This window comes from Macaca fascicularis, chromosome 16, assembly GCF_037993035.2.
Source record: "Macaca fascicularis isolate 582-1 chromosome 16, T2T-MFA8v1.1".
Lineage (NCBI taxonomy): Eukaryota > Metazoa > Chordata > Mammalia > Primates > Cercopithecidae > Macaca > Macaca fascicularis.
In genome coordinates, this window is record NC_088390.1 from 66,339,147 (window position 1) to 66,364,339 (window position 25,193).

At 48.8% G+C, this 25,193-nt stretch overlaps 1 protein-coding gene across 5 annotated transcripts in view; it reads right to left on the reverse strand.

The window, feature by feature from the left end:
- MAP3K14 (mitogen-activated protein kinase kinase kinase 14) overlaps positions 1-25,193 on the reverse strand; it is a 54,061-nt gene that overhangs the window by 21,565 nt on the left and 7,303 nt on the right. For all 5 annotated transcript variants that reach the window (XR_012425954.1, XR_012425955.1, XM_005584512.5 and 2 more), the window contains exons 2-5: positions 5,156-5,431; positions 3,891-3,960; positions 1,828-2,038; positions 1,105-1,719 (exon numbers count right to left, since the gene is read on the reverse strand). Coding sequence is in view for 3 of the 5 variants with exons in the window: in XM_005584512.5 (XP_005584569.3) it covers positions 1,105-1,719; positions 1,828-2,038; positions 3,891-3,960; positions 5,156-5,411 (1,152 nt within the window). In the remaining 2 variants the exon portion in view is untranslated. The remainder of the gene's footprint in view (positions 1-1,104; positions 1,720-1,827; positions 2,039-3,890; positions 3,961-5,155; positions 5,432-25,193) is intronic.

The following is a 25,193-nucleotide window of genomic DNA, read 5'->3' on the forward strand; positions in this document are numbered from 1 at the left end:
GCCGGGGTCAAGGATGATGTTAAAAGAGGATGGAGGGGCCGGGCATGGTGGCTCACACCTGTAATCCCAGCACTTTGGGAGGCCAAGGTGGGCGGATCACTCAAGGTCAGGAGTTTGAGACCAGCCTGGCCAACATGGTGAAACCCTGTCTCTACCAAAAAATACAAAATTAGCCCAGCATGGTGGTGCATACCTGTAGTCCCAGCTACTCGGGAGGCTGAAGTGGGAGAATCACTTGAACCCGGAAGGGGGAGGATGCAGTAAGCTGATATAGTGCCACTACACTCCAGCCTGGGCGACAGAGTAAGACTCTGTCTCAAAACAAAATAAAACAAAAAATTAAAAAATTAAAAAGTGGATGGAATAAGACGGTGCAGTGGCTCACACCTATAATCCCAGCACTTTTGGAGGCCAATGTGTGAGGACTGCTTTAGCCCAGGAGTTTGAGACCAGCCTGGGCAACACAGCAAGACCTCATCTCTACTAAAAAAAGAAAATAGCTGGGCGTGGTGGTACACGCTTGTAGTCCCAGCTACTCGGGGGGCTGAGGCAGGAGGATTGCTTGAACCCAGGAGATGGAGGCTGTAGTGAGCTATGATTGTACCACTGTACTCTAGCCTGGGTGACAGAGTGAGACTCTGTCTCAAAAAACAATTTATTAAAGAAAAAAAAAAAAAGTGGATGGATGGAATAAAACCCAGAAATCAAAGTGTGATAAAATCATTTAAAGTTATATGCTTATTTGGGAAGTGAACAAGAGGAAAAAGGGAAGGAGGTGGGTGGTGAAAACAGGTCCCATCCTCATCTTCCGTCTCTGGGGGCCATGATAACATGTCCAGTGGCTCCCGGCTGATTCCCCTTGTCCTCAGCATGTGTATTATTCATGCAGTGCCCGCATTCCGCAAGCAGGAGGTGACCAACCAGAAGAACTCAGAAGACGCTAAAAAGGCTGTGAAAAGTGAGGTTGGCAGCGTAACAGATGACACTTTTCATCCACAGTGAGCACTATCCTACTGTTTGATTTGTCACCACAGATAAGAGTGACTCTGGCATCCCCCAGGTTGCTGGTGGAGGGACGTATACAGGTGCTGGGGGATTAGTTACCTCAGTGAGCAGGACGCCCTCATTGTCCTCAGTTTTGGGGCTGGGCTCCCGGGGTCTGGAGCCCCCTGCTGCCCAGGTCTTGGCCAGGCTGGTCAGGCTGTGGGCCTGGCCTGAGCTCACGCTGCCTTGCAGAGCGTGCACCAGGTATTCCTCCACAGAAAACTTCTCATGGGCACCACGAGACGGGCAGCTGGGCTCCAGGTGTGGGCCAGGCAGGGGCTTTGGACTGTCTACACAGGCCAGTTTGCTCAGGTGTGGGTGAGGCAAGGGTTGCTGGCTGTCTACACAGGCCAGTTTGCCCAGGAAGGACTCTAGAGGGTGAGGTTTCCAGGGCTGGAGAGGGTGGAATGGGAAGGGATGAGGCAGTCTGCTATAGGGGAAGGGGTGCGTGGGCAGGGGCAGGGGGCCTCCGTCCTGGGGGTGGTGCAGTTTCCACACATGGTTCAGACATTGCAAGGGGCTGATCAGTTTGTGGAGTTCCGATCGAGGCAGAGCTGGTCGCAGGCCCTCGCCAAGCTGCTTAAAACAGAGTTGACCAAGGCCTGGTTCCTTCAGAGGCTTGGTGAACTGCGGGGTGTTTCTCACATATGGGGCGCCGAGTGGAGACTCATCCTCCTGTGGGGAGAAACACAGCTGTCAGCACAGAGGGCCAGGGCCAAGGCACAGGCTCCAATTCCAAGGCCCCATGAACCTGCGGTCTGGGCAGTGGGTGGAGGGTCTCACCTGCACTGGGATGGTGCAGCTCTCCTGCTCAGGGGTCCTGGGGAGGGGTTTGGCCAAGGCCACTCCTGCATGAGCCAGGGACTTTGAGCTCTTCTTCTTCCGTTTCTTCCGGGCTTTGCTACGACGCTTTCCCTTCCAACACACACGGGCCATTTTGCCTTCGGTAGCATGGGCCACATTGTTGGGGATCTGATCAAGACTCTCAGACTGGCTGTCAAAAAAGGGACAGATTTGCATATTGAGCACAAGGAGGCAGGAAGAGGCAATGGCCCAGACACTTGTATCTGGACTCCTGCAGATCCAAGGTCAAATCCCAGCTTGCCATTACTTGTGTGAATGCGGCCAAGTTTCTAAATCCCAAGGAACCTCAGTTTTCTCACTTATAAAATGGGTTTGGTATTTTCTGCCATGCAGGGTGGAAATGAGGTTTCAATAATTTAGTTCATTTAAAAAGCCCAGCTCAGTGTCTGGCCCCAAGGCAAGTTGCCAAGAAGCTGTGCTTGTTACTATGGTGATGGGGTACAGACTCAGCACTTCTTGGGGAGAGCTGGGGGAGGAGACACGGTTTGCTCACTGCTCTCCAAGGTCAGCTGCCCCTGGAGAGTTCCCAGGAGGGGGCCAGGCTCATGGCAGGCCTCTCAGCTCTGATTGAGCAGAGCTTGTTTCTGTTGCCTCCGGATGGAGGAACAGATAAGGCTGGTCACCTCCACTCTCACGGTTCCTGGGGGTCCCTGGCTGCTGCTGAAGGTGACACCCTGGGCTGCTGCCTGGTACCGGGGAGCCTGCCCTTCTCTGCTGGCCTCGGGGCTCATCACTGCCATGGCTCTAATTGGACTGGGGTCCCTGCCAAGTATGAAAGGACCTGGCAACAGATGGGTTGCTGCAACAGCTGTGGAGGAGATCATGGCCTCAGCCACCCTCCCTTGGCCTCATCTTCTGTCCCCACAGAGGAGGCAGACTCATGGTAGTCCTGGGGACCACTGGAAGCCTACAGGCTTCTCTTGGACAGCTGAAAGAAGTATGTCTATCAAAGGCTCCTACTCTGGGCCAAAAGGCACCCAGGACAGCAGAAGGAATCCCACCAAATTCTAAGCCTTTCTTGGTTCCAAGGCAGCTGCCCTCCCCACAATCTTATCACTAGCAGGTTCCAAACTCCAGTGATACAAAAACCTGCCTGGTGATAGGGGAGGGAGCTTGAACTCTTTTTTTTTTTGTTTTTTTTTTCCCAGACGGAATCTCACTCTGTCACCAGGCTGGAGTGCAGTGGTGTGATCTCGGCTCACTGCAACCTCCAACTCCCGGATTCAAGCGATTCTCCTCCCTCAGCCTCCCAAGTAGCTCAGATTACAGGCATGCACTATCATGCCCAGCTAATTTTTGTATTTTTAGTAGAGATGGAGTTTCACCATGTTGGTCAGGATGGTCTCGATCTCCTGACCTCGTGATCCACCCGCCTCAGCCTCCCAAAGTGCTGGGATTACAGGCGAGAGCCATCACGCCCGGCACTTGAACTCGTTTCAAAAAATCATCTGTGGGGGAATGCAGAACCTGGGAACAGACTGAGCCCCACCCTGGCTTCCTTTCTACTGGGCCACCAAGTCTATCTGTCCCCTCCTTTTCTACCGCCCGCATCCCTACTTGGTGCATCTCCCAGGAGAAAAGGCACCAGCAGGTTTCTCACATAGAGGACAGTAGAAGGCCCCCTGACCAACCCGAACTGCGCTCACAGTCACGCAAGAGTGGGAAGCAGCTTCTGTTCCCAGTACCCTCCCTGTTGATGGGAAACGAGGAGGTGCATTAAGGACTCTGAGGAGAATAAAAATAAAACGTCAAGTTGATGTGTCCCAGAGGCAGTCAGCCACAAGCTGTGAAAAGCCTTTTGAAAAGCTTATTTGGCTGAGAGAGCGGCTCAGCCAGGAAAGCCTGGGCGAGTTCCAGGAGCTGAACCACAGGTGCTGAGGGAGGGAGCCCGGGGTCAGCAGGAGCGGCCCAGGCAAGCGCTGGGGACGAGGACGCTGGGTCCAGTCCCCGCCTTCCCACTCAGGCTTGTCTCCCCTGCTTACCTGTACTGTTTGGACCCAGCGATGAAAATGCGTTCTGAAAAGGTGGGGCTGAACTCCTGGCTATTCTCACCTAAAGCAAAAGGAGTTAGATTAGCAGAGAGGAGAAAAAATAGGAATTCAGCACTTAGGGGAGAGACATTCTGCAGAGATCCCCTCTGGCGCCTCTCCTTCCCCTCCATTCCAGACAACCGCTGTCTGGCAGTCACCTCCCCACCAATGCCTCCTTCCCGCACTGTCTCCCCAGCTTCTCAGCTTATGGTCAGGAGCAGACCATGGCCTCAGCCACCTGCTCTGAAATAGCCATGCCTATAATATGGGGATCATAGGGTGCCTGCCTCACGTCCTGTGAAGCTGAAGTGAGATGATCTACAGAAAACGCTCAACACAGTGCCTGGCTCATAGGAAAAACAGCTCAGTAAATACCAGCTATTAGGTATTTATATGCGTATGTACATATAAGTGTGGATATATGTGTGTGTATTTTTTTTTAAAATTATGTCACTCACTGCATTTTAGTTTTTATTCTCTCATGTCTCCTCAAAAACCAACCAGGAGGAAGTGGGAGACAAGGGCAGGATGTGTGCGTGTGGAGAAACGCCAGCACGGCTGTCTAGCTCTGCAGGTTCCACCCCAAGAAGCCTACTGAGTTGAGGGAAGGTGTTGGAGAGAAAGGACTCCTGGCCCTACCCAGGCCTCATGGGAGTTTCTGTCTCCAAGGGAAGCCACCATTACTAGTCATCATAAGGTATCATAAGTAGAAGCAGAAAGGACCAGACCAGGCCTCACCCTGCCATGGCCTGCCGCCCCAGGACTGGCCCAGCAGGCTCAAGAGCACGGTGCTCATTCCGGGGGGTGGGGCCATCTCTAGGTGGAAGATGGTGAAGGCCCCACAGGCCCCAGTGGGGCTTTCCAGGAGACCTGGCCTTTCCTGTCTGGAGCCTCTCCAGATACTCGGGCTGCTCAAGGTCACAGCAGAAGGCTGATGGCCTGCTCGATGATTCTGCAGAGTCCCGAGCGCTGTCTGTTACCTCTCTTCCCCTGCTCCAGTCATGATGGACACAGCCTCCCCTTGCCACATTCACCATCTGTGCACTTTTACAACCCCACGTTCCATGATTCTTGGCATAGACCTCTGGTTGTGTCTTGTGAGAATCTTATCTAGCAATGGCACGGACCTCTCTCCTCCATAGGGAACCCCTGGGCCCAGCTACCCACCTGCAGGCCCACCCACCTGCCCCGTGCCCACAACAACCCCAGGCCCCTACACTCAGCCTGGGCGATGATAGAGATGGCAGCTGGCCCTGCCTCGGAGCCTTCCTTGGCTGTGCCCTTGGTAATCACGTCGTTCAGGATCTCCCACTTTCCGCAGAACACAGGGCTCTTCTCCACGGCCTCAAGCTTGTAGACGGAGCTCTGTTTCTTCCCCAGTGGCGGCGTCTTCTCCTTGGCTTTGGGGAGTTCCTTCTGCTGCCCCACTGCTGAGCCAGGGGCGCCTGGGCAGGCCATTTCCATCACTGCCATCTCCCAGGCTTGTGCTCACCCTGAGAGAGACCAAACACAGAGCAGGTCACTTAGAATCCCAGACCTGGGAGAACACAGGTCAGCCTTGGGTGGGGGAGAAAGGCAGGGGCAAAGGCTCTCTGCCTCTTTATGTATGCCTCTGCCACCCATACTCATCCTCCAAACATTCTCAGTGGTAAGACTCAACCTCTCAACATCTACACATGTTCCACATGGCACAGGCCCCCGGTCCTCCCAGCACCACAACACAAACAGCTTCTTGCACTGTGTCCAGCAAGGATGCCAGCCAACTCCCTCTAGGACAGCTGTGGCACAAATGTCTGGGTCGGCTCTTTCTTGCCTTTATGGTGGCTGAATCTTTTTCTGTTGTTTGTTTTATGGCAAACTTTGCTTCCCCAGGACAGGGTGGTGAATCCCAAACTCCAAAACCATGGCCTCACCGACCCCACATAAGCCTTTGGAGAGGGCCTGTTGACATACACCATCCACAGTGACTTTTCTCCAAGGGAGAGAAGCAAGGTTCTATTCTGTTCCCTAGTAGGAGGTAGATATGTGTGTGTGTGTGTGTGTCCTACAAAGTCTAAAACTCAGCATGCAAATGGTGCTCAGCACGTGGTTCCTTGCCCAATGCGTCTGTTTGTGGCTCTCCAGAAGGAACTAACATGCTTCCTCCTCTAACGTCCAGACTCATTGGCTGAAAACTTCTAGGTATCATTTTTCGTTCAGGCAACATCAGGAGTAGAATTTATACTAAAGGCCCTAACACCAACATATACCTCTAGAAATAAAGAATAGGCCGGGTGCGGTGGCTCAAGCCTGTAATCCCAGCACTTTGGGAGGCTGAGACGGGCGGATCACAAGGTCAGGAGATCGAGACCATCCTGGCTAACATGGTGAAACCCCGTCTCTACTAAAAACACAAAAAATTAGCCGGGCGAGGTGGCGGCGCCTGTGGTCCCAGCTGCTCGGGAGGCTGAGGCAGGAGAATGGCGGGAACCCGGGAGGCGGAGCTTGCAGTGAGCTGAGATCTGGCCACTGCACTCCAGCCTGGGCGACAGAGCGAGACTCCGTCTCAAAAAAAAAAAAAAAAAAAAAAGAAAGAAATAAAGAATAAAGCACAAGAATTCACCTCTCTCTGGGTTCTGTCTTGCCCAGCCCTAGGAAGCTGCAAAGAAGAGCAAACCAGAGTTGCCAACAATCTGTGCAAACAGCCTGCAGACTGGAATTGGCAAAAAAGAGAAGAGCACTGATTTGAGACTGTTACCATTTGGAAACCTTTTTAAAGACTGGGAGTTTTTAAAGGGCAGGGCCCCTCTCAGGCATGACTTGCCTTAGAAATAGCCTGAGAAGGTCCCAAATGCAGAGAGATTTTTAATAACTGCTCTCTGATGGTAGGTTTGTCTTAAAGCTGCTACTAACAGAAATCATCTTCCTTGCGGTAACTCTCTGAACCCTGGATCACGGCTCTGCTTCTGGGGCAGACAGGCACACCACCTGAAGCTGAACTCTAAGGCCTCTGGCCTTTTGCCCTGTGAGGCCTGAGGACTGAATGAGATGGTGGGAAACTGAGGTACTAAGTTGAAGCCTTTCTCCTTCTGAATCTGCCTCACTGGTCTTCCCACCTTGATGGCTCTGAAAGGCTCTGCCAGCTTGGCTGGGGTGTGTGGTGGGGTTTGTTGTTCGCCATTGATTAGTCCCTTGCATCTCTGTCTTCGAGGGTCTCCTAGCTCTGAACTCGGAGTAGTTCCAGCTTCCTGCAAGGATGCCTGGATTTGGTTCCAAACGCCAGATGCTGAGGAGGCCGAATGGGTGGCCTCACTGTTACCTAAGGATCTTAAGAAGTCTGAGGGGGCTGGGCACGGTGGCCCATGCCTAAAATCCCAGCACTTTGGGAGAATGAGGCAGGAGGATTACTGGAGCCCAGGAGTTCAAGATCAGCCTGGGCAACATGGTGGAACCCCGTCTCTACAAAAAATACAAAAAATCAGCTGGCGTGGTGGCATGTGCCGTAGTCCCAGCAACTCTAGAGGCTGCAGTGGGAGGAATGCTTGAACCCAGGAGGCTGAGGCTGCAGTGAGTTGAGATTGCACCATTGCATTCTCCAGCCTGAGTGACAGAACAAGACCCTGTCTCTAAAAGAAAAAAAAAAAAAAAAGTCTAAAGGGTGTTCTGAATCCAATTAGGCAAAAGCCCTTCAAGGCCGGCTATACCTCTTGTAACAGTACTTTCATCCCACCTCACATCTCCCCACCCCACTCAACCTCCAGAAAAGAAACTGACCTAAGCCCAGAGCCGATCCCACCTTTCTCAGCCTCTTTACCAGGGGAAACGAGATCTTAAGAACAGACCAAAAAGTTTCCAAACCTAACAGCAGTAGGGAGTGCTCACAGGGAGCTCGATGTGACCTTGACCTCCTCCTTTCTATCTGAAGAAGCTGAGGCCTAATTCAGTGGAGACTTGTCCAAGGTCACCCAACCCACGTGTGACAGGGCATGGCCAGGACCCAGACCCTAGCATCTTTAGGCTATGATGCCCACTCCCCAAGCTCCTGGGTTACAGGCGAATGCAGAAGGGGACACGAAGGTCCTCCCTGGTCAAGAAGCCCTGGGGCTTCTTGCTGGAGTGAAGAGGCTCCTGAGGGCAGAGGTGAGGCCCTGTACACAGTGCCTCCCCAGTGTATAGCACAGGGGCCACAGACCAGGCAACCGATGCTGGCTGAATGAGGGACTCAAAGGACAAAGATTGCTTTTCCATAACCTTTGGAGACAGGATGATCCTGAATGCTGAGGAGGAAGAGAGGGTCCTGCCTGATGAATGAGAAAAATGAGGCCAGGTGGTATAGCTGCTGCTCTGAGGGTGCGTGGCTATTAGAGATCTGGCTGTGTGGGGGCTCTGATAGCCTGTCCCTGCCTGGCATGGCCCAATGGAGGCTTCTGGATAGGTCATCCTGAGCTAGAACTCCTCCAGAGAGGGTGCAGGGCATCCCGAGTCCCAGAGCTGTCCTTTCATATTGGTGTTGGGGAGGCAGCTGTCCAGGGCCCCAGTCGCCCCTCTGTGGGCACACCAGGCTCCCCTCTTCCCAGAGAAGTGGAAGCTGAGGCTGAAGCAGCCATGCTCAGAGCCTCCTCTGCAGTTCCCTGATGACTCATCCAACAGCCTGGCAGGCAGACAGTAACAAGGAGGCTGTTGAGAAGCTGACCCAGCAGATGGCAGCTGAACTTGTGAAGGGCATGGGGAAAACAGGCTGACCCTCACCTCCCAGGGGCACAAATCACGGCCTGGGAGCTGTAAAGCTCCTCCTGTGGCTGGCTTTTCTGTGCCACATCACCATGACTCAGACCCTCACTGACAGCCTCCAAGTTCAAGAGGCTACTCTTGGGACACTCTGGCCTGACAGTGGCTCTCCCCAAACACCTCCCACACAGACACACATGCACACATACACATGCACACACAGACATATACACATACATATGCACTTGCTCCCTCCCTCCTTCCCTAATTCTATCTGGGCTCTCGTCTACAAAAATCATGGTTCTGTATTAAGCCCAGGACTACTGGCTAGGGGGCCTTCCCAGCCCTGGGCTTTGGCCTCTGGCTGTCACCCCAGCTCATGGCCCTGCTGCTATGCCCCTTCTCCCTCCTGCAGTGTGTGGGGAGGACGAAGTGGGAGCTAGTTATGTCTCTGCCGCCTTTGAAGGCAAGTCCAACTCCTGATCCATTCCTCAGCCTAGACACTCTCCCCAGCTTCACTCAGGCCCCAAATGTATTGGGTCCTCTGCTCTCTGCATAAGAGTTAAGGACAAGAGTAGTGGCAACAGTCAAACCCACATGGCTCACCCATAAGCCCATGAAATCAGAAGAGGAAAGGAAAGGAGCAGAATTCACTCCATATTCTTTGAGGCCTGATGCACAGACACTGTTGGTTCTTTCTTCTGTGATGCCTCAGTGACCTCCTGGCGAAGCCTGGGGGATAGGAATGATCTGGATGGTACCAGATCAACCCCTGGGCCTAGCTGTATGAGGAGTTCTTAATCTGGGTTCAAGGATGGATTCAGGGAGGAAAATATAATTTGCATTTTTCCAGGGAAGACGTGGTCCACAGCTTTCAACAGATTCTCCAAGGATCTGCCATTCCCCAGAAGGTTGCTCTAGTCTCCCTAGAAGATCAGGGCCAGGCTAAATGCCTGATTCTGGCTCTATTCTTCCACTCCAAGGAACAGCTCTCCAATGCAGCAGTTTCCAATCTGACCACAGATTAGAATAACCAGATAAGTTATTTAAATGCATTCCTCTTAGGCCTGCTGAACCAGAGTCACTGGGCATTAGGCCCAGAATCTGTACTTTGGACAAGTTCTCTGGATGATTCTGATGCCAAAGGACCAGGGACTGCCACCTGACCCCTGCTCTGTACTCAAGGCGACACTGTCCAAAGTGGTAGCCACTAGCACCATGTGGCTATTTACATTTAATTGAAATGAGGTAAAATTTGAAAATCAGTTCCTCTGTTACACTAGCTACCACACTCAACAGTGCAGACAGAGAACACGTCCATCATTGCAGAAAGTTCTATTGGACGGTGCTGTTCTGAAGTGATAAGAGCGGTGTTTTCTCTGACAGCAAAATTTCTGTTCCTAGGATTCTAGGGCAGGAATGGGGTTTACAGTAAACAAATTTTTGATTCACTGGAAGGTACAAAAGCAATGTTTTAAATGTTAATCTTCAAAGATGATAATCTTTTAAAGAATATATCATATTTCAGTTCCCTGTTTTAGCAAGTACAGCATAGTAAAAATGCCAGACTGGGAACCAGAAGTTATGGGTTCTAGCCTTAACGATTTTTTTTTTTTTTTTTAAGAAGAGCAGTGGGACCATTTTTGTCAAATGAAATCATACCTCAACTCCCCATAACTAAAAGAACCAGATGCACGGAACTGGCATGTAACCCACATTTGCAACTGCTGCCCTGGCTGAAGGAGCTCCACATGCTCAGTGTCCCTTCATCCACCGAGGACCTCTACAAAATCCTAGTTCTCCAAGAAAAGAGTTTGGAAACCAGCGGCCTAGGATATCTTTTGAGGTTCCTTCTAGTTCTGAGAATGTAGCCCATCTGTCAAGATTCTCTGAGGGCCAAACAACTCCAATTCAGAACACTAACTGTCGCTATTTACAAATCACCTACCGTCATCTCATTTTCAGACATGAAGATACGGCTTAGGGAAGTTTAGTAGCACACCAAAAATTACGCAGTTGCAGGTTGCAGAGGTGGGGTTGAACCCAGACTGCTGCCTCCTAAGCCGACATCTAAACCTTGAGCTAGCCACTTAACTTCTCTGAGTTTCTTCTCTTAGCTTCTTCAGAGCTGTTTTGAGGACCGAATGAAGAAGAGTACGTGAAACGCCGATCGGGTTGCCTGGCCAACAGAAGGGGCTAAATGAATGTTCATTCTCTTGTCTGTCACCAGGCTACTAAAAGCCATCACTGAGATGATGGGACTTCTCTGTTTCAGCACCATATAGCCAAGGTATCTTGAGCCTTACCTAGTTCACGCAACACTTGGAGCCTTGATTCTCCACACACGAAAGGGAAATAAAAATCTGTCTTACAGAGCCATCTTGAAAATGTCTACAAGGGGCCAAGGCAAATCCCTCTCATGACTATTTCATCTGGAAGTAAAACTTGTCCTTCTCTGAATGCCCAGAGGGGATAAATAGCAGAAGTAGAATGACTCAACTTCCTTAATAAGATATTGGTTGAAAACCAATCTTCTCCCGACTTCCTCTTTTAAGCCTCCAGCTTGCCTGGCCACCAGGCCACAATAGGCAAACCTCTGCCTATCAAAGTGAGGGGCTGGGCTGGGCGCGGTGGCTCACGCCTGTAATCTCAGTACTTTGGGAGGCCAAGGCAGGAAGATCACTTGAGGCCAGGAGTCTGACACTAGCCTGGGCAACATAGTGAGACTTCATCTCTACAGAAAATTTAAAAATTAGCCAGGCATGGTAGCACACGCCTGTAGTCCTAGCTACTTGGGAGCCTGAAGCAGGAGGACTGCTTGAGCCTGGGAGGTTGAGGCTGCAGTGAGCCATGATAGCACCACTGCACTCTAGTCTGGGCAACGGAGCAAGACCCTGTCTCAAAAGAAAAAAAAAAAAAAAAAAGAGAGAAAAGGAAAAAAAAAAACAAAAAAAGAGGGAACCAAGGGCAAGTATCAGGCAGAGCAAGCTGGCCTGGCAAAACAGCCATCTGGCGAGGCAGACCCAGAAGTCCCCATACATGCTCACCCTGACTCCCCTTTCTGCCCTTCCTGCAGCCCTTTCCCCAGTTTGTTCCAGACTGATCCCTTCACTTGCCTGAGCAGGGCAGCACTGGGCAAGGCTGATTCCCTTCTTCTGCCCACCCTGTTCCTCCCATAAGGAGTGGCTGCTTGTCTTATCAATGTCTGCCCAGATCTCACCTATCCTTTAAGGCCTATCTACTCAATGAAGCCTTTTATGGTAAGCTTCTGCATCCACTCCATAAATATTCAATGAGTGTCTCCCAAGTGCCAGGGAATGGAATAGCCACCACCGTCCATAAATGTTTTCTGTGTACGGGGCATGGTGCCAGGAACTCTATCTGCCTTGTTGATGCATTCCACACTAACCCTGCAAGGTTGGCAATATTATCTCTAATTTTACAGATGAAGAAATTAAGGCTTAGAGAGGTACATTACCTACAGGAATAAATGAGGCTCAATTTATACGGTTAGAGCATCCAACATGGAGTTAGGGCTCAAGCCAGGACACTCTTGGCCCATTCTCTTGGGACCCAAGGATCTCCAGTTCCTTCCTAGAATAAGATCTGGTTGGCAGAGGCATGTAGAACATCCAGGAACTGAGCAGTATTACTACCCATGTGGATATTACTACCCCTAGCATCTGCCCATCTACTGTTGGTAATAATTTCTTAGCCCATATAGACAGGAAGCAGAAGAAGATCCCTTACTGATGAGGGGTCTCGTCAGTCAGGGCTGAATCAGCCATCAATTTGTCACACTTTTAGTTCAGTTACACCACTAAATCCTCCTGGGGTGTTATGACTTAACTTGGTGGTTTTAACAGGTCATTCCATTTTCTTGAAACAATCAAACAAGTCCACATCTAATACACACATACACAAACAGGAGTTCTAGGTAAGGTGGCGTTGCCTTCACTGAAAGAACCACTGAAGGATGTGCTTTGCAAAGAAAAAAAGTAAACCAGAAAAAAGGAACAATGCTAGGCACAGGAACTCAAACAGTATGTTGGTCGATTTAATTAATAGTTGAATATGAAAAATTGGTTTAAATCTTTTTTTTTTTGAGACGGAGTCTGGCTCTGTCGCCCAGGCTGGAGTGCAGTGGCGGAATCTCGGCTCACTGCAAGCTCCGCCTCCTGGGTTCATGCCATTCTCCCGCCTCAGCCTCCCAAGTAGCTGGGACTACAGGCACCTGCCACCATGCCTGGCTAATTTTTTGTATTTTTAGTAGAGACGGGGTTTCCCTGCGTTAGCCAGGATGGTCTCAATCCCCTGACCTCGTGATCCACCCGCCTCAGCCTCCCAAAGTGCTGGGATTACAGGCATGAGCCACCGCACCCAGCCTTTTTTTTTTTTTTTGAGACGGAGTCTCCCTCTGTCACCCAGGCTAGAGTGCAGTGGCACAATCTTGGCTCACTGCAACCTCAGCCTTCTGATTCAAGTGATTCTCCTGCCTCAGCCTCCTGAGTAGCTGGGATTACAGGCATGTGTCACCACCCTTGGCTAATTTTTGTATTTTTAGTAGAGATGGGATTTCCCCATGTTGGCCAGGCTGCTTTCGAGCTCCTGACCTCAGGTGATCTGCCTGCCTCAGTCTCCCAAAGTGCTGGGATTATAGGCATGAGCCACCATGCCTGGCCAGTTTAAATCATTATAAAACATGAAAATCTAGACACTAATAATAAGGAAGATGTGTGAAATGGGTTGTTCGATGGGTAAAAAGTAATATCATCTTTGCCTTTTTGGGGACTTTATGTACAAAAACGTTTAAATGTTACTAGAAAAAATTACTGTTAATATGTATGTTGATTTGAGTAATGACTAAAATAATAGAAATACAATTCAGTGGTGAAACCCCGTCTCTACTAAAAAAATACAAAAAACTAGCCGGGTGAGGTGGTGGGCGCCTGTAATCCCAGCTACTCGGGAGGCTGAGGCAGGAGAATGGCATAAACCTGGGACGCGGAGCTTGCAGTGAGCCGAGATCTGGCCACTGCACTCCAGCCTGAGCGACAGAGCGAGACTCCGTCTCAAGAAAAAAAAAAAAAAAAAAAAAAGAAATACAATTCAGACCAGAAGAGTAAAGAAGGAAAAATAGAAAACGCTGTCAATTTGATACAAGGCAAGGAAAGGAGGAAAAAAGAAGCAAAAAGGACAATAAATATAAAAAAACACAAGATGGCAGAATTAAGGCAAAATATTAGCATGTCATTAAACCACGGTACATGTGAGTAGATTACAAAACAGCAAACCAGATAGGATTTTAAAAGATCCACCTAGATGCTGATGAAAAGAAACGCAACAAAATTATCCAGAAAAGTTGGAAGTAAAGACATAGAAAGATGTGCTGGGCCAATATTAACCAAAAGAAGTAATATTCGTATCAGAAAAATACTTAAGACAAAAAGATATAATCACTTATAGGCACCCAACAAAGAGCCTCCAAATCCAATGACTGGAGGCAGCCTGAGGCTTTATGTTGAGTAAGGTCTTGGCCCCAGAGTGTCCTGTCTAGCTGCAGAGCAAGGATCTTATGCGTGGCAGTTCCTAGGCATGTACCGGGTCTGCTGGGTGTGGGGCCCTGTGCCGAGTGCTGGCAGTATAGTGAGGAAGAAGACACTGTCCTTTGAGGGTCTTACAGCCTAGGGGGGAAATAGACAAGAAGTCAGAAGAGTTCAGTACAATACAGGGATGCAAGGACAGAGACAGACACACAGCAGATGTGACGGGAACACAGGGGGACACCTAGTCCAGCCCAGGAGGTGATGCCTGGGCTGAGTCTAAAGCAGTGAGCAAGACCTGCCCAAGAAAAAGGAGAGGGTATTCTGGGTAGAGGGGATGGCAAAAGGTAAGGCACAGAGGTAAGTCAATGCAGCAATCACCAGCAGCTTGAAGTTGTCGGTGAGTAAAGTGTAAGTCAGGCAGTCCCAGGAGAGGAGGCTGCAGATGAAGTTCAGGCATCAGACCATGGGCACACGCTTGATCCTCATATACCCCCAGGGTTTAAATTCTCAGATGAGTGAGGTGGGTATAATTCCACATTCCTCCCAGACTCTTGGGGGTCAAGTTCCAGATGGCAGAAGTCGCAGAGAAGGGGCAGATGGTGGATGCTGGGCATTAAATGAATGAGCCACTGGCCAGGCACAGTGGCTTATTCCTGTAATCCCAGCATTTTGGGAGGCTGAGGCAAGAGGATCACTTGAGCCTGGGAGTTTGAGATCAGCTTGTACAACATAACAAGACTGTGTCTTTATGGAAAAAAGAAAAGAAAAGAAAAGAAAATCCTGCCATTGGTACAGAACCCCCACCCTGGCCTGGGCCAACAATCTGACAAGTGACAGGCTTCTGAAAGGCTTGCTTCACTCTCTCCCTCAGGCGGAGAGGGAGAGTGGCCATGTGATCCCTGGGACATAGAAACAGATGTCTGAAGAAGGAGGAAGGGGCCTTACTGGGGCCTGCACTCAGGCACTGTGAGTGAAACGCAGCCAGAGGAACCTCAAAACTGGACTCATTGGCCAGCCTGAAGCCTTATTCCCAGGAGAGCAATTTCTGCATCAGCATTTCCCATTAAGAAGGATATGAAATGTGAAGGTACATTAATCATTAAAATCTTATAGATCAATTATTAAAAAGAAACAAATCAGACATGCCCTCAAAAACTCAGTCTCGGCCAGGCATGGTGGCTCATGCCTGTAATCCCAGCACTTTCGGAGGCCGAGGCAGGTGGATCACTTGAGGTCGGGAGTTCAAGACTAGCCTGGCCAACATAGTGAAACCCCATCTCTATTAAAAATACAAAAATTAGCCAGGTGTGGTGGCACATGCCTGTAATTCCAGCTACTCAGGAGGCTGAGATGAGAGAATTGCTTGAACCTGGAGGAAGAGGTTGCAGTGAGGCAAGATCACGTCATTGCACTGCAGCCTGGGCAACAGAGCGAGACTCTGTCTCAAAAAAACAAAAACCAAAACTCAGTCTTGCTGCCAATCCCACAGGTCAAACTGCAGGGTAAATACAATTTATGGGGTAAAGTTTCTGACTGTCCTCCAATTCCCACCACATGCCTGATGATGGCTAGCCAGCCCTAGCCGTGTAGAAACTACTGTCTATAAGGCCCCTTCAGATGTTTAGGGCAATTCCCTCACATCTATTCTATTGGCATTGGTCTTACCCACTTCCAGCTTCTCTCTGACCTCCCACCCTCGTGCTGAGCTAATCCTGAAACATCATGTACTTAAGACAACCTCAAGCTCAAAGACATCTGCTGGCTCTGCACTGCTTATGGGCTCAGTCTCAACTCTGTGGCCCATAATCTTTCTGGCCACTGTTTCCCCAAACATAGGGTTTGGCTTTGGCCAGTCTGATCTCTCCACAACCCTCGGCTACTCAACTCGCCAGGTCCCACGTGTGCCATGCTGTTGTGTGGGCCACCCCATACATCCTGCTTGTCCTTCAAAGGCAAGGCTCAGCCTCCACCCAGGAAGCCCCTCCCATCAGCTCCACTGCACAACAGCCTCCTTTTCTGCCTGCCCACAGCACCTTGTCTCCTCTCTCCTCACCCTCCTCCTGGTCCTCACACCCCCACTCCCTTTTACTCATTCAATGAAATAATGTAGATGAAGGAACTCTGGGAACAATCAAGCATCATACCAAGTGAAGATACCCACTCTTTGTGTGCACAACTCACAGAATTGCAATCTAGGTAGGGAACAAATTAAAAAAAAAAAAAAAACAGAAAAAAGCATAATCAAAGATGTTCGGGGCTGAGCGTGGTGGCTCATGCCCATAATACCAGCACTTTGGGAGGCCAAGGCAGGAGGATTGCGTGAGTCCAGGAGTTTGAGACCAGCTTGGGCAATATAGTGAGACCCCATCTTTACAAAAAAATACAAAACTTAGCTGAGCATGGTCGCATGTGCCTGTAGTCCTAGCTACTCAGGAGGCTGAGGTGGCAGGATTGCTTTAGTCTAGGAGTTCAAGGTTGCAGTGAGCCATGATCACTCCACTGCACTCCAATCTGGACAACAGAGTGAGAGCCTGTCTCAAAAAAAAAAAAAAAAAGCCAGGTGCTGTGGCTCACGCCTGTAATCCCAGCACTTTGGGAGGCTGAGGCAGATGGATCACCTGAGGTCAGGAGTTTGAGACCAGCCTGACCAACATGGAGAAACCCTGTCTCTACTAAAAATACAAAATTAGTTGGGCATGGTGGCACGTGCCTGTAATCCCAGCTACTAAGGAGACTGAGGCAGGAGAATCGCTTGAACACGGGAGGCAGAGGTTGCGGTGAGCTGAGATTGCGCCATTGCATTCCAGCCTGGGAAACAAGAGAGAAACTCCATCTCAAAAAAAAAAAAAAAAAGGTCACAGTATTTCTGTAACAGTAAAAAACTAGAACAAAAAAGTCTAATTACAGGGGAAGGATAATTATTAAATAAATCATGGAACATCCATTAAAAATATTTATAAATCATTTAACAATATGGAAAAATGGGATATTATATTAGTAAAAAGAGGATAAAGAAGTATATCTAAAATATGACCCTATATACATGTGTTTGTATATTATAATGACATTTATAAAAATGTAGATACCTAGAACATATAGCAATGGTTCTCTTTTGGTAGTGGGCTTATGGATGATTTAATATTTCTTTTTATACTTTTCTAATTTTTCCACTTTTTCAGTGAGCATGTATTAGTTTTCTCAGTTCTCTTTTTTTTTTTTTTTTTTTTTGAGATGCAGTCTCACTCTGTCACCCTGGTTGGAGTGCAGTGACAAGATCTCAGCTCAATGTAACCTCCGCCTCCCAGGCTTAAGTGATCCTCCCATTTCAGTCTCCCGCGTAGCTGGGACAGGTGCGTGCGTGCCACCACGCTTGGCTAATTTTTTGTATTTTTGGTAGAGACAGGGTTTCGCCATGGTGCCCAGGCTGGTCTTGAACTCTTGAGTTCACGAGATTCACCTGCTTCAGCCTCCCAAAGTACTGGGATTACAGGCATGAGCCACTGTGCCCGACCTTCGTTCTCATTTTTAACAGATAATGTTTCTAAACGGTAAAAAAAAAAAAACAAAAACAAATACAAAAACATAAAACAGACGGGGTGCCAATGAAAAGCATGAGTCCTTCCCTCCCTTCCTCCATTCCTCTAAGGGGATCCCCAATAACAGTTTCTTGTATCTCCCTCTACTGATTTTTTCTGTAGGTATTACTTTTCTTTATTTTTATTATTGTTATTATTTTTATGAGATGGAGTCTCACTCTGTCGCCCAGGCTGGAGTGCAATGGTGCGATCTTGGCTTACTGCAACTTCTGCCTCTTAGGTTCAAGATATTCTCCTGCCTCAGCCTCCTGAGCAGCTGGGATTACAGGCACCTGCCACCATACCCGGCTAATTTTTGTATTTGTGGTAGAGACGGGGTTTTACCATGTTGGCCAGGCTGGTCTCGAACTCCTGACCTCAAGTGATCTGCCTACCTTGGCCTCCCAAAGTACTGCGATTACAGGCATGAGCCACCATGCCTGGCCAAATAATACTTTTTATCATGAAAACAATAAAAAAGAATCTCTTGGCATGGGATGAGAATTTAGGAGGCATTAGGTCCACACTTGAGATTGGGGCTTTATAAATACGTGATGAGCAGGTTTCTGCGACCCTGTGCATGCACACGCACACACATGCAAGCACACACCCATGTGCAGGCGGGAAACTTCACCCGAACGTCTGTGGCTCTTCTGTTCTGCTCACTGAGTTTTGGCAGCTGGGCCGCTAAAACAGAAGGTTGGAGACGGCAAGCTTGTCCTTCCTGGTTTTGGTTTTCATTTCATTCCCTCCCTTGTTCTCTGATGGGGACTGAGAGTTTTTTATCAGTTGTGACTCAAGAAGTAGGAAGGTGCTCAGAAGATGGGGACGGTTTCCTGCTTTGATTTATCCAGTGGCAAATGCATGCGTGGTTACAGGCCTGTGCTAGTGCTGGATGGACCAGATGCCCCGGGCACGAGTGGCCCCATAGAGTGAAAAACAGCAGAAATGGACCAGGGAGAGAAAAATCAGCCCTTCCTCCACTGCTTGTGCAAAGGGGTGGGAATTGCAGGGTTAGTCCTAGTATGGGAAACCCAAGGGAGGCCAGTTTTCCTAGCTAGCCTCTCCTACCTTCCTTAAATATGATCTTTCACCTTGCTTAAAATTTTTTTTTTCAGGCCAGGTGCAGTGGCTCACACCTGTAATCCCATCACTTTGGGAGGCCAAGGTGGGTGGATCACTTGAAGTCAGGAGTTCAAGACCAGCCTGGCCAACACGGGGAAATCTCATCTTTACTAAAAATACAAAAATTAGCTGGGTATGGTGGTGGGCACCTGTAATCCCAGCTACTTTAGAGGCTGAGGCAGGAGAATCACTTGAGACCAGGAGGTAGAGGCTGTGGTGAGCCAAGATTGCGCCACTGCACCCCAGCTTGGGCAACCGAGTGAGACTCCATCTCAAAAATTTTTTTCAAATACCAAAATAATTGTTAATTATAAAAATGTAAACAAAACAAAATTGTATATAGAAAAAAAACCCGGCACCGTCCCCTCCTCTCTGCAACATAAAAAACACTTAAGTTTCATGTAAATCCTTCTAGTTCTAATTACTATACATACACAAACATATAGTTTGGGACTATTTTTAAAAGAAACGTGGGATTATACACATGTAGTATCATACAAATTGCATCTTTCACTTAACAAGATACTATGAATACTATTCCATCTCAGCACATGTAGATTTATTTCTTTTTTTTGTTTTGTTTTGAGACGGAAGTCTTGCTCTGTTGCCCAGGCTGGAGTGCAGCAGCCCATTCTCGGCTCACTGCAACCTTCGTCTCCTGAGTTCAAGTGATCCTCCTGCCCCAGCCTTCCGAGTAGCTGGGATTACAGGTACCAGCCACCACGTCTGGGTAATTTTTGTATTTTTAGTAGAGACGGGGTTTTACCATGTTGGTCAGGCTGGTCTTGAACTCCTGACTTCAAGCAATCCACCTACCTCGGCCTCCTAAAGTGCTGGGATTACAGGTGTGAGCCACCACAACTGACCTCTAATTCATTCCTTTTAAGGCTTCATCAGATTGCATAAGATTGCAAGGTACAGATGTACCATCATTTGCCCACCTGGAAACTGTTTCCAATTTTTCTTTCTTTTTTTTTTTTTTTTTTGAGATGGAGTCTCGCTTAGTCGCCCAGGCTGGAGTGCAGTGGCGTGATCTTGGCTCACTGCAAGCTCCGCCTCCCAGGTTCACGCCATTCTTCTGCCTCAGCCTCCAAGTAGCTGGGACTACAGGAGCGCACCACCACGCCCGGCTAATTTTTTGTATTTTTAGTAGAGATGGGGTTTCACCGTGTTAGCCAGGATGGTCTCGATCTCCTGACCTCGTGATCCGCCTGCCTCGGCCTCCCAAAGTGCTGGGATTACAGGTGTGAGCCACCGCGCCTGGCTCCAATTTTTCATTTATAAGTAATAATGGAAAAAACCCTATCCTTATTCACATTTATGTGTACTTGTAGAAGGAATTCTAGGTGGTAAGCTCCTGGGATTGGAATTTCTGGGTGACTCTTTTAATGGGTTATCATCTCTTTTCTCCTGTTTCTATGTGTCAGAGAAGTAGGCAGCATTGGATAGGTGGTTTCCAAACACACTATTTATTTGCTGTGAAGATGCTATCCTTGCTTTCAACATGCTTACAGTCTAGATGGGGAGAAAATGGGTAGATGGATAAATAAATCATAAAGGAATCAAAATGATCTTAGCATCTAAAAGACCTTCAGAGGTAATTTATTCCAATATATTACTTACTAATCCTGAGGAATGGCCATTCAGCCACACGACAGGATGGCCTTGGAGTCAGAAGATTTGAGTTTGAATCTTAGTTTCTCAATACTCTGGTGTGTGACCATGGGCAGGTCACATAATCTGAGACTGAGGAGTCTTATCGGTAATACAGGGATCCTTAAACCCACATGACAGAATTTTACAGGGTGACTCAATGCAAGGAACAAAGTGTAAATTACATAGTACAGTGCCTGGCATGTAGTGGGCACTCTGGAAACATCAGTGGAACCTCCAGTGAGATGGAAGCTGCTACAAGATGAGCAGTCAGACCTTTGCATGACCAGAACTGTAAGATTTTCTTTTCTTTTTTTTTTTTTTTTGTGAGACAATTTCGCTGTCGCCCAGGCTAGAGTGTAGTGGCATGATCTTGGCTCACTGCAACCTCCACCTCCGGGGTTCAAGCGATTCTTGTGCCTCAGCCACCCAAGCAGCTGGGATTATAGGCATGCACCACCATGCCCAGCTAATTTTATTTATTTATTTTTTTGTAGAGATGGGGTTTTGCCATCTTGGCCAGGCTGGTCTCAAACTCCTGGCCTCAAGTGATCTGTCCACCTCAGCCTCCCAAAGTCCTGGGATTACAGATGTGATGGTCCGTAAGTGTTAAGTTGCTTGAAAGTTGCTGCTATGAGGCGCTGAAGGCTACCTCCCACAGCTTCTAGCCAGCAGCCCTAGCATCAGACGGAAAGTCTGGAACAGATGTGGTCAAAGCAGGAGGAGGAGAATCCTGAGAGCAGAGGGACAGAGTTGTCGGCAAGAACCCATGAAGATGTTCTTTGAAGAGCATTCTGCACACCCCATCTGGCTTCTGTGTCCACTGGCAGTGCCTCAGCTCTGCGTGATAAACTGGGACTCACAATTCCTTGGCAGCTAAAGCTGAAATTAGTTGTTCTGTGGTCATCTCTGGGTGTTGCAACAATCTGCTATTTGTATACATATAACCACATGCTGGCTGTTGGTACTCATACAAATGAATAATAATGGCAGCTATTATTATTTGCCATGTATTAGGTAATACATGCATTTTTTTCTTGAAGCTTCACAACTCTGTGAGCAAGGCACTAATGTTATTCCTCTACAAGGAGGAAGAAACTGGGCCTCAGTAGGCCAGGTAAACTGCCCAAGGCCACGCAGAAGCAAAGTGGCAGTGGCAGGATTTGCACAACAGACTTTTATGTCAAAGCCCATACTCTTAACCATGACAATTTAAATCCAATTTAAACCCAATTTAAAAATTGGGACCGAGATGCAGAAGCTGTCACAAGTCAAAGGTTAGTGAGAAATCCAGGGACTGGCCTGGGAGGAAGCACCTTAATTATGAAGCATGAACTACAGCCAGCCTATGTTCTGGAAAAAACAACTTTAAAATGACAACAGGGAAGAAAGACTCCAAGCTGGACTTGTGGTGGGTCTGTATTCCTCAGCCCACCCAGGCCTGGCATAGCCGGGCCCATCCCAACGAGAAATTCTATGACAAATGCAAATGTGCCCTTCACTTTACAAAGCCTGGCTCCAGGCTTCTTGAGCTAATATTTACCATTCTTTTTATAACAAAGACTTGAGCAGCATTTGCTATCTTCATAAATTTCAACACTACTTTTGCCCCCAGGCCCTGATATAGGGCATTTTATAAGCTTTAAAAGAGAGGTATTACAATGGTATTTTCAATTCAACCTTCAAATCCTTTGCACAAGGAGACCCAGCAGCAAATAGAAAAGATGCCGCAGGGGGCATCACGGATCCACAGAGACCCAATATGCAGGAGAACATGTGGGGCAAAGTAGTATTGAGATAAAAACCTGCCACACGTGTACTTAATTTTATACAATAAGCCACAAGGAATGTTTAATGTATGTTGTATAAAAATTTTTTCAGGCCGGGAGCAGTGGCTCACGCCTGTAATTCTAGCACGTTGGAAGGCCCAGGCGGGCAGACTGCCTGAGATTGTGAGATCGAGACCGGCCTGGCCAACATGGCAAAACGCTGCCCCCACTAAAAATACAAAAGTCACCTGGGTGTGGTGGTGGGTACCTGTAATCCCAGCTACTCAGGAGTCTGAAGCACGAGAATCGCTTGAACCCGGGAGTTGGAGGTCGCAGTGAGCTGAGATCGCGCCACTGCACTCCAACCTGAGCAACAGAGTGAGATTCTGTCTCAAAAAATTTTAAAAAATAAGAAATAATTTAAAGATTAAAAAATTTTCAAGTGTCATTGAAATCTGCAACTCAGGGTATTTTGTGTAACTGAATATTCTGATGAAGTGGGGCTGCCCTGTATGCCACTTAACAACGACCGATTTCCAAAGATTAGAAGGCCATCACTGCCCTTGACACTAAAATGTGAAACACAGCCAGTTTCTTTGATGACTCAAAACGTACTTTGTGATTTTGCCAAGCTTTGAGATCATTGTTACAAGCAGCATTTTGGTTGTGAAAAACAGCTCTCCTTATTTAACCTTTCGGGGTGGATTCTGAGCAAGAAGTTCCCTAGGCTACGGTCAATCTCGCTGAAATACAACCACCCGCCTCTCCTTTCTGGGTTTGGAAATCTGGTTTTCAGAGGTGGGAGTGGGCTTCAAGCAGCGTCTACCTGTGTTCAGAGAAGATGAAGAAAGACAGGCTCAGGCTCCCTGCACAGGAGAATTCAAGTTCATTGCAGTCACTGGTGACTGGTTCTGAAATTGAGGAACTAGTTTGAGGAACTTCAGAATAAACAAGAAACCCAAAGAACTCGGCTTTCCACGGAAGGCTTCCAACGCATGGAAGGAGGCACAGGTCCAGCTCCGCCCTGCGGCGGGGCAACCTTCACCCTGGCCTCGTTTCAGATGCTGCCCCACACGCTCTTTGACAAGCTGGCCCAAGCAACCAGCTTGAGGACATGATTGGCAGAGGGGTCCATTTATAATGAGGGGTCATAGTCTTGTCCTCCACTGGGAAGGGAAAAAAGGGCTCGGGACATGGGGCATGATGAGGAATATTCTCAGAGGATCTCACACGATTCTTTGGTAAAACAGGGTAAATCATGAAACAGCCCGTGGTTCTCTCGTCCTCCCTGAGGCCAGCAGGGCCTAGCAGGAGTCTGGATTCAAGTCTTGTACTTTCAGTCAACAGCAAATACTTAACCAGTGGCTACTATGTTTCAGGCACCATGCTGGCCAGCGGGAATATGAGGATGATGAAGAGGCTTCTCTGCTGAAACCCTCGAAAGGCCTTCTTGGAAGGCTGAACCCAGTTACCTAGAAGCACTCCCTTGATCCACCTGCCTGCAACTCTCTAGTGGCAACAAGCCTATGGGATGTGCCAGGGTGGTCACTGCCCTCCCAATTCCCGCCTGGAAGGGTGGGAGGTGGTCAGTCTTTATTAGCTGGCTACTCACTGTCTGATTCTACTTTGAACTATATTTTCTTTTTTGAGAAAAGGTCTTGCTCTGTCACCCAGGCTGGAATGCAGTGGTGCAACCACCGCTCACTACAGCCTCAAACTCCTGAGCTCCAGCGATCCTCTCACCTCAGTCTCTGAAGTAGCTAGGACTACAGGTATGCACCACCATGCCCAGCTAATTTTTTATTTTTTTTTGACAGAGTCTTGCTCTGTCGCCCAGGCTGGAGTGCAGTGGTGCGATCACGGCTCATTGCAACCTCCGCCTCCCAGGTTCAAGTGATTCTTGTGCCTCAGCCTCTTGAGTAGCTGGGATTACAAGTGCCGGCCAATACACCTGGCTAGTTTTTGTATTTTTAGTAGAAACAGGGTTTCACCATGTTGGCCAGGCTGGTCTTGACCTCCTGGCCTCAAGTGGTCTGCCTGTCTTGGCCTCCCAAAGTGCTGGAATTACAGGTGTGAGCCACGGTGCCTGGCCATGCCCAGCTAGTTTTTAAAAAGAAAATTTTGGAGGTGGGTCTCACTATGTTGTCCAGGCTGGTCTCCGACTCTTGGCCTAAAAGGTAATCCTCCTGCCTTAGCCTCCCAAGTCACTGGGATTACAGGCATGAGCCACTGTGTCCAAACAACATTTGAGCACATTTCTCCTGAGTGTCTCTACACTTCTGAAAATGCACTTCTTTCCCCCAGAGTGTCGAAGTTTCCCAATTGTTACCAAGCTCCCACTCCAAGCTGATGACTGGTACAAGACCCCAGGATGAGAGAAATACCAAGGGGTTCCCACCCAGGCACCTGCAGAATCCAAGACGCTCTACGCCTGACAGCGCTGGCTCAAGCTGGAAAAGGAGGGCCACTGGGCTGCGCACGGTGGCCTCCTTGCCCCCTCCAGCTCCTATTGTCATGGCTCCCGACCAACACCGGGGCTGACCTGTGAGGTGTCTGCCTTCGTGCCCAGCTTCCCCCTGTCATGGTGAGGTCCTCCAGGGCAGTGCCTCAATTGTGTTTGGTTTTCTAGCACCTAGTAGATGTGGCCCATTTGACACACTTGGCAAGTGTTCCTGAGTGAAAGGACAGACACACTTCTGAGGAATAAATGAGTGCCATAGGCTCTGGGAGTCTAGCTGGACAGGGACACGTGTCCACACTGTCCAATCACCTGGCAGGCTGGAAGGGAGGGAGTCACAGCTTGGTGGCTGTATTCTAACTGCATCCCAGCAAGCAGGCGTCCTGAAAGCTGGCTGTGGAGCCACTCCTGCCATCCCCTGT